This window comes from Melanotaenia boesemani, chromosome 19 (assembly GCF_017639745.1).
Source record: "Melanotaenia boesemani isolate fMelBoe1 chromosome 19, fMelBoe1.pri, whole genome shotgun sequence".
Lineage (NCBI taxonomy): Eukaryota > Metazoa > Chordata > Actinopteri > Atheriniformes > Melanotaeniidae > Melanotaenia > Melanotaenia boesemani.
In genome coordinates, this window is record NC_055700.1 from 11,060,056 (window position 1) to 11,076,977 (window position 16,922).

General features: G+C 40.5%; 1 protein-coding gene across 1 annotated transcript in view; it reads right to left on the minus strand.

The window, feature by feature from the left end:
* Positions 1-16,922, minus strand: part of csgalnact1a (chondroitin sulfate N-acetylgalactosaminyltransferase 1a) — a 34,368-nt gene that overhangs the window by 6,044 nt on the left and 11,402 nt on the right. The window contains exons 2-4 of the mRNA XM_041969951.1: positions 15,168-16,496; positions 11,954-12,170; positions 10,241-10,342 (exon numbers count right to left, since the gene is read on the minus strand). Coding sequence (XP_041825885.1) covers positions 10,241-10,342; positions 11,954-12,170; positions 15,168-15,981 — 1,133 coding nt within the window. The 5' untranslated portion in view covers positions 15,982-16,496. The remainder of the gene's footprint in view (positions 1-10,240; positions 10,343-11,953; positions 12,171-15,167; positions 16,497-16,922) is intronic.

A 16,922-nucleotide genomic window follows, 5' to 3' on the forward strand; every position in this document is an offset into this window, starting at 1 on the left:
TCCTATAAACAAGACATAACAGAATTATTTGATCATGAATGGCTCTAAATCCCAGACATGCATAAACATAACGCCAATTGTGAGCCTCTATTTAATCTTTCTGACCTCTGAACACCTCCAGAGGGACAAGAAGAAGTCACGTCCCCAAAATATTTGGTGACTTCAAAGTGAATTTTTCCTGACACAACATGTACAGTTTGGTTACTGACACTAATGTGCTATGTGTTAGTGGATATGGCAGAGCACAGAGCAAAGCATTTATATCTGTTTGCTGTAAATGAGTCCAAACAGAGTTGATCTGTTTATTTGAGTCCACAGAGAATCCCAGAAGAAGTGGACCCTGCAGCTGGCACTAAACTGTCCACAGCTGGCAAAGACAGAACAATGGCTCTGTTTGTCTAAAACAACTTCAAGGCAACACCATCTACGTTCACATGTTGGTTCAGACTCAGCTTTAATGGGGCAGGAAGCTTGTTTGTCAAAGATGAACAGAAAGCTGTAAAGCGCCAAGAGCACCAAATTTCTCAATGATACTTATGTTTCACAGACAGATGTTTTATGTTTTAGTTCTAGCAGAAGATTAGATTAGTTTAGATTCAACTTTATTGTCATCACACATGTACAGGTACATGGCAACGAAATGCAGTTTAACATCTAACCAGAAGTGCAAAAGCAGCAAGTGCAGATATAATAAATTAAATATGTACACGGTATGTTATGAGAATATCTTAGTGATTTATAGAATGGACTATGAACATATTATCCAGATTAATATGGGCTTTAAATATAGTCAACTATAAACAAACTATGAACATAATTTACAGGATGAAATATGCAGATGATAAATTATGCTATACAAAGCTACAGGTGGAATGACATGAAATATTGCAATAATATAGGCAGTAGCTACCTAGGATTGCAAAAAAACTAGTGATATGCGTGAGTGCAGGATAATCAAGTGGTATAGTGGTGGCGAAGTACAGTTTATGGTCCAAGGAGGAATGGGGGGTGGGCAGTGAAGTTGTGTGTCGGGGTCAGCAAGAATTCAGTAAGGACACAGTTCTGGGGAAGAAGCTATTCCTCAGTCTGCAGGTCCTTGTCCTGAAGCTCCTGAAGAGCTTGCCCGAGGGCAGTAGGGAAAACAGTTTATGGGCAGGGTGGGAAAAGTCTTTAAGAATGCTGCGGGCTCGTTTCAGACAGCGTTTCTTCTGGATGTCCTTGACGGCTGGAAGTGGAGTTCCTGCAATGCGTTGGGCAGTTTTCACCACTCGCTGCAGTGACTTGTGCAATGCGATTGAGCAGCTTTCATAGCAGACTGTGACACAGTTTGTTAAGATGCTTTCGATCACACAGCGGTAAAAGTTCACCAGGATATCTAAAGACAGGTGGTTCTTCCTCAGTGGCCTCATGAAGAACAGGTGCTGGTGAGCTTTTTTGACCAGACTGGAGGTGTCGGTGGTCCAGGACAGGTCCTCTGAGATGTGGGTCCCCAGGAACTTGAAGCTGGAGACACGCTGTACGGCCTTTCCATTGATCCAGATGGGGTCATGTGTGCCTCTTTTCTCCTTCCTGAAGTCTACAATGAGCTCCTTGGTCTTGCTGGTGTTGAGGAGCAGGTTATTTGCAGAGCACCACGTGGCCAGGTGCTGCACCTCTTCTCTGTAGGCGGTCTCATCATTGTTCCTGATGAGACCAATCACTGTGGTGTCGTCCGCAAACTTGATGGAGTTGGATCCATGCACAGGTCTGCAGTCGTAGGTGAAGAGAGAGAAGAGGAATGGGCTCAGCACACAGCCCTGTGGCACCCCAGTGTTGAGGGTGATGGTGGTGGAGCAGGTGTGGCCTGACCTAACGTGCTGTGGTCTGTTGGTCAGGAAGTCCATAATCCAATTGCAAATTGATGTGTCGGTGCCCAGATCTCCAAGTTTAGTGATTAACTTGGAGGGGATGACGGTGTTGAATGCTGAGCTGAAGTCAGCAAACAGCAATCGTGCATATGTGTTGCTGTTGTCCAGGTGTGTGAGCACAGAATGCAGCGTTATGGAAACTGCATCATCTATGCTCCTGTTGCTGCGGTAGGCAAACTGGTGTGGATCCGAGGGGGTGGGAGGGAGTTCTTCATGTGTGCCAGGACCAGCTGCTCAAAGCACTTCATAATGATGGATGTGAGTGCTACTGGGCAGTAGTCATTGAGGCAAACCAGATTGGAGTGTTTCGGCACCGGCACAATGGATGTAGTTTTGAAATATGTTGACACATCTGCTTGGGCAAGGGACAGATTGAAAATGTCAGTGAAGATCCCAGCAAGCTGCTCCGCAGATGCTCTGAGCACATGTCCAGGGATGCCATCAGGACCAGCAGCCTTGCGTGGATTGATCTGGCTCATCGCTGTGTAGACATCAGTGGAGGACAGTGTAAGGGGCTGGTGGTCTGCTGACAGTGTGGTCTTGGCAGCAGTGTCTTTGTTTTTGTTGTCCCTCTCGAAGCGAGCATAAAAGCCATTAAGCTTGTTCAGGAAGTAGGTGTCCATAGCTGTGGGGGTGGGGTTCCTGGGTTTGTAGTCTGTGATGGTCTGAATACCTTGCCACATACGGTCTGGACCCTCTATCTTGAGTTTGTAACAGTACTTGGCCTTTTTGATGCCCCTTGTCAGGTTTGCCCTGGATGAGCTGTAGGCCTGTGCATCACCTGATCTGAAGGCAGTGTTACGGGCCTTCAGCAGGAGCCGCACCTCCTTGTTCATCCATGGCTTCTGATTAGGATACGTGGTGATCTGCTTCTTTGTCGTGATACTGTCAATTGTGGTGGTGATATAGTCCAGAATAGAGGAAGTATAAGTGTCAATGTCCGTGTGTGAGTCGCAAGTGACCTGGGGAGCAAACATACTCCAGTCCGTGTGTTGAAACCTGTCCTGGAGTGCAGAGTCTGTCCCAGCTGGCCACACTTTGATGATCCTCACCGATGGTCTGACACGTTTGATGAGGGGTGAACATTTGGGAGTGAGGAACAAAGAAAGGTGGTCTGATTGTCCTAGGTGGGGGAGGGGGTCGCAGTGTAGGCACCCGCCACGTTAGAATAAACATGGTCCAAAGTTTTGTTTCCTCTGGTGTTGCAGGAGACATGTTGGTGGAATTTGGGGAGCACTGTCTTTAGATTTGAGTGATTAAAATCACCTGCAACAATAAATGCAGCCTCTGGGTGGACAGTCTGTTGTTTGCTAATAGCCGCATGAAGTTCGTTAGTATACCTTCCCTTCTGTTTTAATGGGGTTCTCTAATGAATGTGTTTTTGTGTTTTTATAACAGTCAGTGTGAAGGTTGAGCTTTTCCACCCTCTAACCCAAGGCCGTTCCTGCAAGTTTTCATTGTCTCCCTACTCCAACATACCTGACTCAAATGAATGAGTAATTGACATTGCTTGAAAATTTAATCAAAATCCGTCCATAACTTTTGAGTTATGTTGCTAACAGATAGACAAACCAACACCGCCAAATACATGACCTCTGCCTTGGAGGAGGTAATAAAACATAAGAAAGATCAACTTTATCAGCTGGTTGGTACTTGTAAGAGCTGGAGACCTGTAACAAGGCTCATCTAACCCCACATTATTAAATGAGCAGGTAAGAGATAGAGGTGAGCAGCTCATGCAAGAGGATGCAGAGTCAAGGCTGATTTGCATTTTTAACAAAGTTTGCACCAGGGAAGGGTGTAGAGTTGCAGGCACATCTCAGACTGCATTCATGTGCTGGCAAATACATCATCAGTTTGTGGTCCTATTACATTCTGCCATTAGGTTCTTCTGTGCCACAGCTTCCCATGAACGGCGTGTAATCAGTCAACAGTAAATTGTAGAAGTATAGACATCAGTGAGTCTCTTTTAAGGTCTCTGAAAACAGCTGCTCTGCTCTTTGCTTTGTCTGTTATGTTGTTTCTCTAAATAGAGATTAATCCAGGTGCATGTGTAGTTGGAAGCTCGAATAAATATTGAGGCTGCAAAATGGCCCGGTGCACACCGGTGAGGATGACAACATTTATATTACACAGGGTTTGGAGCCAGGCAGACATGCTTAAATTGCCTATTTAACCTGGTCTACACAAACCTTCAGGCTCATAAAGGGTTGTCTGCAAATGTAGGTGGGTTAATTTGAGCCTTCAGAAATAATTATAGTAAAACACTTGGTAGATTTTAGTTCTGATTTAATGCCTCGTTCTTTAGCTGGAAGTCTAATTCAATTTCTGAGCATGAGCAAACTTATCAGACAAAATGAGGAAGTAGCCAAGAGTTACAAACCACTTAATCTGACTTCAAGTTGTTTTACTACTTGAAATGAACAAATTAGATAATATAATAATATGAAACATTGTTTAGAGAACTTTATAGATTCAAATGGGCCATTTTTTTCTTTTTTTTTTGTTACATCCATCTAAACTTTTGTGTTGTGTCCACAAGTTTATTTATATTTTGAAAATACATGTGGTTATAAATAAATAATTAATACTCTACACACTCTATAATAATAATAAAAGCTAGTTAAATCACAACCAACAAACAAAATAAAAACAAGTAAAATCACTAAAATGAATTAAATAAACGCAACATAAAAGTTTCTGTTGACAAACAGAAGTTTGAAATCGCGATAAATGGAGAATGTGAGTGTGTGCTTGTTTTTATAAACAAATATTGCATATTCTCAAATATTGGGGATGCTTGTCACCATGGGAACCAAACTGAGATCCCTGCACATAGTGGTTGTTTTCTCTAAGGGTCAAAGGGTCAAAGGGTGGTTTTAGAGTAGGAAATAATTAGTGGTCGGGGTAAGTGTTAGGGTTAGGTATTAATTTGTAAGGAGCAAGAGAATATATCATGTTGATGAAGTGTCCCCATGGGTAAGTAAAGACAAATGTGGGTGTGCTCTGGTTTGAGCATATCATTTATTTAAATAAGTCTCCCAGAATTTTTGGGTGTCACCCAAACGGGAGCATAAAATTATGAACAGGCACTACTGCTATGAGGAATTCCATTTAATCCCACAAAATCCTTGTTTTCTAAATCATATTTATATCCTGCTTTTTCCTCATTTTTGCCCACAGACATCAGCCATGTTTTTATAGCCTTAAATAGTCAATTTGTTTAATGCGTGATGGCTCATACCTTGTAGCATCTAAAATTATTGAAAATGTGTCAGAGTGAAAAGTCTGTGACAAGCTATCCTGTTGTGCCTCAGCAGTAGGTCTAATCTCGTTAGTTATGCTCAGTCAGGACAGGGAGGGGAAGAATTACTGCAAACATGGTGCATGTCCAATACAGACTTGACTGTAAGCTCCAAATATGGGTCTACATTCAGCCCTCCTTTTATTATTATCACTTTTTATAGAAACCAAAAAGGCACAATAGCTTATTAGTCATGCTAGTGGCATTAACCGTCACCACTTTGGTACAGACTGAAATATGTGACAGATGTAGAATGGATTACCAAATTTTGTACAAATTTCAAACGTTTTCAAGGAACAAATTCTTTAGAACCTCCAGGTTTGCTGTTTTAAGTTTGGTAATGGATTTTAAGAGGCAGAAGTGAGATGTAAGAGATGGATTTAACAGCCTCAGGACACAACCTATTAAGATCATGGTCACAGCACTCAAATGTCTCTCAAAGCATGCCCTTAATCATTTATACCTCAGAACATTACGGTACACCTACCTAGTGGCTACCTAGCCAGTGGATCAGTTAGGAAATAAGAAATTAGCTATAGACATTAAATAAAATTTTTTGTTGTACTAGCATGGTGTGTTGAGATCAGCTCACTTGAGGATCCAGCACCTAGTGGCCATTCAAGGAACAGCAGTTTGTGGCACTTTCTGCCATTGGGTTCTTTTTTTAAATTATTATTATTACTTTTTGCAGACAGTCTGGGGCAGAGCTGGTTCTTCGACATGAAATTAGTTTTATTCCTGCTGTGAATTTTAAATGACTGCCATGTTTGGATACCTGCTGTTTATAGAGCAAACGACTATGGAGTTATTTTCTTGACAGTTGTGCAGGAGACTAAACAAAACAAAAAATGTGCTTCATGGTGAGCTGGAGAATCTGCAGGCTGTGTATGTAATGGAGAGGTAAGTGCAAGCCATGAAAAATGCAGGGTTGTTGCACTCACTTTCCAGCTGAGGCCTCAGGCAAGACAGCGACATGGGTTAATAATACTGACTAATTTGCACGATGGGTCTGCATTATATCTGTAAAGAGACATGTTCTCTTCAGAATGAATTAAATTCAGCTTTCAGAGTTCACTATAATTTGGACAGCAGTTCCTCCACAGATAATCTTCTCTATGTTAAGTCCTAAAAGATGTTCCTTACCAAAAACCCACAAATTAAAAAGACAAAGTTAAAAAAGTTGAGGGTGAAGGAGAGACAGAGTGATCTCATTCTTTGATTCTTTTAACTGTTCAGTTTCCCACATAATCCTTGTTGGTCTCCTTTCAGTCTTGAGAATTTCTGTTTTTCCTATGTCAGCTCTGTTTTTGCAATCTTATCCGTACACCTCTTCGCTAACTTCCTTTCCCACTATTTCCCACCCAAGCTATCAGCTCTCCTCCCATTCAACAACACAGTAATAATTTCTATATTTATTGATCAGTATCTTATTAGAATAGATCAATCATTCTTCTCCATCCTTTACACACAGTCTCCTTTCCTCTTTCTTTTGATTTTTCATTATTTTCAATCACTATTGGTGTGTAATGAGGCTCAGAATGTACTGAACCACTTCCTACTGTCTACATTGTGTTAGGTTTAGATTTTTCTGTAGAAGAGCTGCTTTAGTTTTGATATACAGGTGAAACTTAAAAAGTATGAATATCGTGCAAAACCTAATGTATTTCAGTAATTAAACTTAAAAAGGGTAAATTAATATATAGACTGGTTACATGCATAATGAGATATTTCAAGCATTTATTTGTTATAATTTTGATGATTATGGCTTACAGCTTATCAAATCCAGAAAAATCTAAATCTCAGAAAATTATATTACATGAAAAAAAAAAAAGTTGTTGATCATCTGTTGAGTATAGTCATGCTTATGAACTCAGTACTTGGTCTGAGCCTCAGTGCGGCGTGGCATGGACGTTATCAGCCTACTGCTGGGGGGAAATAGAAGAACAGGATGTTTCACTAGTGGCCTTCAACTCCTCTGCATTGCTCTGTCTCATGTGTCTCATCTTTCGACCTAATAAATTTTATCTGGGGTTCAGGTCAGAAGAGTTTGCTGGCCAATCAAGCACAGTAATCCCTTGGTCCAGAACCAGGTTTTGGTTCTCTTGGCAGTATGGGCAGGTGCCAAGTCCTGCTGAAAAATAAAGTCAGTATCTCTAAAAAGCTTTTCTGCTGAAGGAAGCGTGAAGTGTTCTAAAATCTCCTGGTAGACGGCTGTGTTGACTCTGGACTTAATGAAGCACAGTGGACCAACACCAGCAGATGACGTGGCTCCCACATCAACACAGACTGAGGAAGCTTCACGCTGCACTTCAAGTGTCTTGGATTGTTGCTTCTCCATTCTTTCTCCAGACTCTGGGGCCTTGATTTCCAAATGACTTTGGACCTCTGCTCAACAGATCAGTTCATTTTTTCTTTATCCTTGGTAAGACTCATCTGACATTGTGTTTTGTTCAGGAGCGACTTGACAAGAGGAATACGACACGTAAAGTCCATATCCAGGATCCGTCTGTGTGTGGTGGCTCTGGAAGCACTAACTCCAGCCTCAGTCCGCTCTTTGTGAAGGCTGCAGTCATCCCTGCTGATTGTTCCACCTTTTTCTTCCACATTTTTCCCTTCCACTCAACTTTTTATTAATGTGCTTTCATACAGCACTTAGAGAGCATCCCATTTCTCTTGAAATGACCTTTTGAGGCTTACCCTCCTTGTGGAGAGTGTCTATGATGGTTTTCTGCACAACTGTCAGGTCAGCAACATTTCCCGTGATGGTGAATTCTACTGAAATAGACTGAGAGACCATTTAAATGCTCAGGAGTCCTTTGCATGTGCTTAATTAGCTGATTAGAGTGCGGCACTTAGAGGCAACAACACTGAACCTTTTCACTCTTTTCTAATTTTCTGAGATTTAGATTTTTGGGTTTTCATAAACTGTAAGCCATAATCATTAAAATTATAACAAATAAATGCTTGAAATATCTCACTTTGCATATGAGTCTATATATTAGCTTACCTTTTTAAGTTGAATTACTGAAATATATTAAGTTTTGCTCAATACCCTAATTTTTTAAGTTTCCCTAATTTTTGAGTTTATAATATACACATTTGGAAATAATTATTTGCTAAACCCTGTAGAAGTTTTTATATGAGTTAGGAAGCTGGTGGAGACCTAGGAAAATTTTGATCTTGTTACAGTCTCATGGGAAGTCTTGCATAGTTTATAATGTTGATATTTTCCCAAAATGCTTCTGCAAAGAATTTGAGTGGGAACATCGTGCTGCTCAAAAGCAAGTAGTTTGACTGCAATGTCCGTTGAGAGTAGAAAAAAAGCTGCAGGTCATGTGTGAGCGTGCACAAACTAAAGCAGTTAGAGGAGATGAATTGAATTTGTTGGAAACGCTGTGCAGGATCTCATTGATCTGAGCCACTAATGATTCCCACACTGCTGAGAGGAAATTGATGTTTTTGAATTAAGATGTGTGGATGCTTATTTGCTTTTGAACTGTAACTCTGACTTAACCAGTCTAGTTTTACATCTTCACAGCTTTGCAAAAAACTGGAACTCTGTATAAATGCAAATACATGCAATACAGTGATTTGCAAGTCAATTGAACCCTAAAAGTCAGCAAGTCAGTAACATAATTAGGTATATATATATATATATATATATATGGTGAGCGAAAGAGAGAGAGAGAGAGAGAGAGAGAGAGAGAGAGAGAGAGAGAGAGAGAGAGAGAGAGAGAGAGAGAGAGAGAGCGTTATATAGAGAGTAGTTACACACTGTAATAGAAACTCCAATGAGGATTAAAATAAGCATGTCCTTGCACTTTCATTGCTGTATGAAACAACACATTAATAAATTACAAAAGTGACAACAGATACAATCTTTAAGCTATTCATTAAATAATTAGGACTAGTTTGTGGTTTAAATACTTAAAACCACACATTGATTCATGCACCCTTCCTTGGGAGCCTGTGAGCAGTTTGCAATTGTATCTGTGAGAATACTGTACATATGTGTCTGCTTGGGTTTGCAGATAATGAAACCACAGGTTGTTATCATCCAAAGATGATTCATATTCATTTCGTCCACAGACCAAAAGCCAGATAGAAGAAAAGGGGCACTGAGTTGATTATAGGCAGTGATGCACACCCAGATATGCTGCTTTGTAACCAATGAAGGCACTGTTACACTGTAAGAGCAATACAAAAGCTGAAAGAGTTTAAAGCTTCTGCTGTTCAGGACTTTGTTATATTGTTTTTCTTTAACACCCTTCTTTCACTGATTGCACCTTCACGTTAGCTTTAACTGTTGTCACTTATTTGTGTTTTTCTCTACAAATGTCTTTCTCTCCTTTATGAATCCTCCTGCATTACAGTTGAATCAACACAATTTCAAGTTTGTTTTATGTTCTTGTCTTCCTTCCACAATCGGAGCTTAGGAATTTTCCTTTTTTCCGCTTCATGTGACTTTTCTATCAGAGTGTCTGGTGCTGCCTTTTTTAGAGAAACAAAGACTCTGTGTGAGTGTGATACTGGAGATAGTTGGACTGATTCAAGGCCACACACAAACCTTCAAGGCTGGAAAATCGACAAGCGTCACCATAGCAACCCCTCTGGGAATCTGTGGCTGAATCCACAGCGGACCTGACTCCAGATTTGCCAACAGCCATCGTCTCTATAGGTGGTGTGGGTGTTGCGAGTGAATCATGGATGATCACAGGCCTGTTGTAATTTATCAGTGTTGGCTGGGAGCTCTTCAGCTCTTCAGCATGGGTGGCACACTGCTTCATTATTCATGGGATTGATGACTGGCTGTGGTAGGATGCCGAGTCAGGAAGGGTGTGTGATTTTGTGTATCATAAGAGAGAGTAAAGAAGAGCTTTCTCTGGTGCATCTTCTTTTATTTGACATCTTCTTCTGCGAGAGTGTGTGTGACTAAGATAGATTTGGTATAACTTAATAAATTATATTTCATATTCTATGTTTGGGCTCTAATTGAAATGGATGATTGTTGGCTGTGGTTCAAACCCACCTGGATGTGTTCTCCAGAGTATTGCGGACTTCATCCATCTGCTCCTTCCCGAAATATACCACCGTCAGATGTACCCGGCTGTCTTGACGCACACAGACTTCCCTTAAAATATGCACAAACACACAAGGAAGGGACAATAGGAATGAAAGTGTTATGTAAGCTGAGCTGATTCGAGGAAGGAAAAAAATCTAGGATCACAAGAGATGTCTTAGGAAAAGGCACTGGCCGGCAGGTTTATTTCTTGTAGAGCTGATTCAGTTAGTCCAAAAGCAACTTATTTACATCATTTATCAATAAACAAAAAAAAGTTATCTAATTTGATCTTCTCACATTTAAAAGGGTTTCCTTGATTTCTGTTTCATGCAATTATAACCTCACTGTCCTGCTTCACTCCTGTTTCCAGCAATGCACAAAGGAAGCTTATATGTGAGCACCGGAGAGACCAGGTGGAGATGCCCTTGGGTAATTTGAAGTAGACGTGTCAAATGCGGCACATAATTCAGCCCACCCACCAGAAACGCAGATGTGCACATGCATACATTTTTCAAATGTAGAAAATAATTCAAAAACAAACAAACAAACAAACAAAAAGTACATGAGAGAGAAATGAAATATGCTTACTGTATGAGTATCATGATTAATAATCATTTTTACAGTATGTATAGCCACTTTTGTATATAGGTCTCCCTTTAATTACAAAAAGATTGGAGAAAAAATATTTATTTATTTTGCTGAGAGCTGATGCTTAGGTAATGTTACCTGGACCAGAAAGCTGGAAATATGTGTCTATTTTTTGTTGCTGTTTATTCTGCACTTAAGCATAAACATGTTGGTTTTTCACAGTCTACAAATAAATATTATTTTACTAAAAGAAAAAAATCTTTGTCATCATCTCTTAACATCCAAACACTGTGACACTCGCAGTTTCTCTACAACTTAAATATAGATGAGGGGAAAATGTTTGCTCAGCCACTCACCAAGTCTTTCAAGTAAGTACACTACTTGCCATGCTGTATATCACCTACTGCAGGTCTGCCCTGGGAGGACATTTTAATGGGCTGCAACACTCCTACTAAGCAGGATTTACCATGTAAAAAGAGCTGTGATAAGCAGCTGCAACACAATGAATCACAGACATTATGGAGGACATTTCCTTGACTGATGGTGATGGACTGCAGAGCTGAAACAAGCAACGTACTTTGCTGCTACCCGATTCATTCTATTTGTTCCAACATGAATATGTAACAAAACAAAAAAGTACAACGTAGTTATTCATTTCATTTACATTTTTGCATTTGCATGAATTAAAAAGGTATACCTCTCTACCACTTTGTTTGATTACAAATCTGTAATTTAGCCGTCAGCTTATCATTGCTTACTTTTCTACAGCGCTTTTAGCCACAAATGGTTGGGTATTAAAAGTACAGTTTGGAGAAAAAAACATGGCTACAAAACTTTAAATGATTATGGCATGGTGAATAGAATAATTATTGTTTTTATGTTATGGGAACACTGCCTACAGAAAAGAACAGTAGCCAATAGATACCTTTCCATTTCACAATGCACAACCATAGATTTTGAATCTGTTTTGCCTAAACTTATCTATAACACAAAACTGGTGAAACTGGGCTGGCTTCTGTCGATGCCATGTTATTAGCCCGACTTCAAACTCAAATGCTGAGGACACAAAGAATCACAGAAAAACCCACTCACCTGAAGTTGTGCATGAACTGTTTGAACTTGTCTGTGCGTTTGGACAGTGGGACGATGATGTTGATCAGGACATTGATTGTGTCCACCCTCTCGTTTTTCACCTTCATCAGGGGTCCGAAGGGCCGGAAGAGGACAAGGCGCCTGAATTCTTTATTTGACTCCCCTCTGAAGGTCAGCTCATACAGCGTCCCTTTATCTTTCTCTGTGCGGGTGATACCTGATGGGTCAGACACACAGATATATACTTATAATCAAACACATTTATATACAGCTGAAATGCAGCCAATCTCATGTCTCCAGCTCTGCATATATACTACAGTTATGGACATGGTATTGATCTTCTTAAATTTTCTTTTTGGTAAAGCTTATGGTTAAGACTGGCCTGGGTGATCCTTGGCTATCCCTTTAGTTATGCTGCTATAGGCTTAGACTGCAGAGGAAGAGCGCTGCCCTCCATTTCTCTCTTTATTATTTTTTCCCCATGTATAAATATATGACATTATTACTGTCATTAACTTGGGCCTCTCATTTTCTGTTTCAGCAGATATCCCTGGCTTAGAGTCATGGTGCTGTTCCCGTCCTCTCCAGCCGCAACCAGTTGAGGCAGATGGCCGCCCTTACTGAGCCTCGTTCTGCTGGAGGTTTTCACTTTCTATTGTTGCCTGCCACCAAATGCATGCACAGAATGGGGGGACTGAATTGAAGAGAGGATTTTATGCAATCCATTAGTTTCCTTAACTAGACAATTATTTTCACGAGTTGGTTTATATGAACACAGTTATTATAAACTGGACTGATGTGTGCTTTAATATTGTTAGGTGTTATATGATGTATTGTCCAAGAATGGACCAGGATGAACATACTAATAGGAGTTTGCTGTTTATAATCAGCTTTTGAACTCAAGTTTTAGTTTCTGAGCCTGCAGTTTTCTGTTTCCCTTTGTAACAATGATTTTGTTATTCTCACTTTCTCCAGGGTGCAGCTTTTCTTTAAACCTCATGAGATTTTCATGTGCCAAGAATCATGTTTTTCCCCTCCAGTTTTTAAGCATCTTATTTTAAAAGTTCAGCATTAAATATAAACATTTCGACGGGACACATTTTTTCTACCACAAGTACCATCCTTATGTCTTTTTTTGGGGGGGGGGGGGGCATATGAGACATCATCCATGCACTGTGCTGCTGTTGGGCTCAGATCCATAACTATATATGTAACACACATACACTAACAGAAAGAGAGGCTATTCTCGTCTTCCAGACTAATTTACTTGTTGAGGGTCTTACATCAGCATGTTCCCTAAAAGAGAAGCAGTTTTCCAATTGCACAGCCATTACTAAGACTTTTTCTTGCCAACTGACCCTGTGTGGTAACTGGACAAAGAGAAAGAAAAGGAAATTGAATGCAGAAAGTGGGAAGTGAGACCTCAGAGAGATGCAGAGATAAGGAGCAAGAGAGAGAAAACTGTGAAAAGAAGCATATGATCTTCGAAGATAGATTGGAGCCAGAAACAGAGCAGACAGACAGATAGAGGAGAGCCAAAAGATGACAGATAAAGAGAAGAGAGAGACACAGGGGTTTCTGTGGGTACAGATTAACAGCCTGATAGAAGCTTGAATTAAAGCCTCCTTGTTAAATTGGACAGCTACTTGTGTTGTTCGGCCTCATCTCCCAGTGGGACATGGTGAGCATTCATTTAGTGAAAACACTGAACAATTTCAACTAAGTACTCACTTCCTGTTTCAGTCTTTTCTAACTGTACATCTTTGTCTCCATCTGAGGACACAGTGGCTAAAGAGTTCATTTTACATACCCTCAGTGTTTGTGGACAGTTTCAACTCACTAGCTTGTTAATGCAGCCCTCAAGCTCCCTGAAAATGCTGATGTCAGTCTTCCAGTCTTGTTTGCTTTTCACTTGGATTTAAAACGCTTCTTCAAGATTAAACAAAAATGGCTGTCCATTTAATAGAATTAAAAAATGAGTAAGAGGGAGTCACTAATTCTCTAAAAGCAAGTTTCACTTTCCTGCTGTCTAGAGGAAACGTACAGCCCATTTTTGTGAATACATACAGATACACACTAAAATGCATTCTCATTTCTTAAATCAGACTCACATAAACACACTTACTGTAGATTAAACAAGACTGCACACAAGTTATACACATGAGCCAAGCTTGGTGTCCCCACTGCTCACTTCTGAAGATAGTAACCTTTAAAGAGTGTATACACACACACATGCATACACACAGACCGCTTTTGAAGAGATGCTGCTCTCTGAATGAGCAGCAGCTGCATTCATTTCCTGAAGTTTTGATCAGAGTTGAGCAGGACAAACCCAGAGGATATCCTGGCAGCAGTTGTGGACAAACACACTCATGTTTCTGACCCTCCATGGATTTACTTGTAAGAAAGACAAAAGTAACACAAAGTGGAGGAAGAACTAAATATTCGCATGTAGGAAACTTTAGAAAATAAACAGAGTTCACATATGGTTATCTGCATCATATCCTCTGAATGATTTTATGTATATGATATTTAATAAATGCCATGTGGTGCATTTTCAGACCTGTACATTTTACTTGAACATTTTACTTGTAGAGTGCAGAATGAGGTAGACACCCCAGAGTTTGCATCCTGAACTATACATGCATCATCCAGGAGCAGCTAGTCTAGGTGCACTTTCCGAACACTTTTTTTTTTATTTAAAAAGGTAAAATATCTTTCTGATCACATGATAAAGCAGTAAAAATACTCCTAATTTAACATACAGTTAAATAAATATTGATTTTTCTGTTGGTGTTTCTTGATTTTATTGCAGGTAGTTGACCCTATTAAAAGTACTGTACTGTTTAAGATCATACTGCTTTCTTCTGCCTTTCCAAACTGAAGGAAAGCAGACTACTGCTGTCTGTGATACTGACAGTAGTGCACTGATAGCTTACTTGTGTTGGTTAGGGGCTTTGATTGATTTAAAAAGATTGAAGTAAAATCCTATGAAGTTGGCTTTTTTAGGTTTATGTAAGGATACAACTTTTGACAAACTCTGTAATGAACCCTGTTGTCTTTAAGCTAAAACTCTGTTTATTTGCACCTTCATCATAACGGCAGACAGGTCCACTTCATATGTCTGTGTGTGTGTGTGTGAAATAATTTACTGTTTTAAATGAGCTGCATATGACCATATTTTCTAGGAGACATTGTAGAGATGAGTTCTCACCTTCTATGAAGTCAGACGGTGTGTAGACTTTGCTTGTTTGAGTCTTTTTTGCTGCAGCTTTGCTGTCTTGCTGGGACGAGGGTGCGTTGAGGCTGTGCAGAGCAATCTCCAGAACCTCCCCCAACTCATCTCTTTTGTCCTTCCTCACAGGCTTCTCCTCAGGATGACGCGTGAGCCCCATCTCCAGTTGGTATACCCTTTGCAGAGTGAAGCTCTCAAAAGGCACCACAGCATACTCACTGGGCAACCTGATGCCATTATTGACCTCAGCCTTTGTCAGCTGGCTCTTCAGGAACTCCTGGAGGTCAGATTGCTGACTCTTGGACCCCTGAACTTCTCCAAGGACACCTCCCTGCAATTCAGCACCCCTTTCCTGCCCTTCACCCAGCCCCCCAGAAACTCTTTTGAGGCTTTCCTGGACTCTTTTTAACTGCTGGCTGCGCTCCTGCAAGTCCTCCTTAAGCTGAGCTATCTCCTTCTTTAAGGATGAGATGTAGAGACGGTGCTGCTCCTCTCGTTCTTCAAGGAGCACCTGGTAAGTGTGGGCTCCTGCTGGGCCACTGCTTTGGGCAGCAGCTCCAGCTCCTCCTGCCCCACCAGCCCCTGCTCTGATTACTGGCCCTGTACCTCCTAAGCTGGGGTGGTTGGATCCAACATGGGGTAATACATGACTCAATGAAGGATCGTCAGAGTGAGGAGGGCTGCATGTCATTACATAAAGGAGTGACAAGGAGCAGCAGAGGATTACCAGTATGCCCCCAACTCGGGACACCCAGGTTAGAAGTCCACGCCGCAACATTTCTGCATGAAACATCAAAACTCACACAAACAGAAATCTCATGTAACTTCACACACTCCAGCCTCAACAATAAGAGTGCATTTGTGATTATATTCCATTACCCAGCAAGGAGGTGGCTACTTATCAGTGTGAGGTTATTTATTCTGAATTAGGTCATTGCCTCTTAGCTGCCTGAGACTGTGACTTATTTTCTCATTGGCAGCAAAAATGAATGAGTCAAGAGCTTGGAAGAAATCACTCTCCCTCTTTCTGTTGGTCCATTTCACTTCATGGTCTGTTAGAGGACTACTTGAGCCATTTGTTACATCATCTGTCACTCATATGTGACTCATCTGTTTGCATGAGTTCTGACTCTCTTGGTCAGTCCACATTGTCCTGTTTCTGTCTGCCCGCCTATGTTTTGGGATGACGCAGCATTCAGCCACATAAGCTGGAGTAAAGCTGACAGATGCATAGAGAGAAATGTGAAAAGAAAATTCAATAATAAAACAAATCCTCTGTGATCAGCGTTGGTTTTTCATGTTGTCGTCCTGAGGGAGACACAGACAGAGACAGATGTTTGTTATCAGAAACACAATCATTCTTCACATTTAGACACTTAAAGTGTAACAAAATCACAACCACAAATACCAGGTTTTAGGATTGGAAAAACCTAAACTGCTTTCGTCAAATATATTACAAATAAAAAGCTGCAGAGTGAAACAGACTTCTCTGTTTATTTACATAGCCCTTTTTTCAACCACACCATCTGCTGAGATATATTATCTTCTCTGAAAGATAATGTCTATTTAAAACAGTTACATCACTCTAATAGTGTATACCCAATAATACTACAGCCTTGTTCATCACTTTGGACCTGTGTGTTTCATACTATTTGATGGATTCTTGATTAAATTTATAAACATTTATAATCTCTTGTGGATGAAGTCTATTAAATCATATATGCTTCATTGATT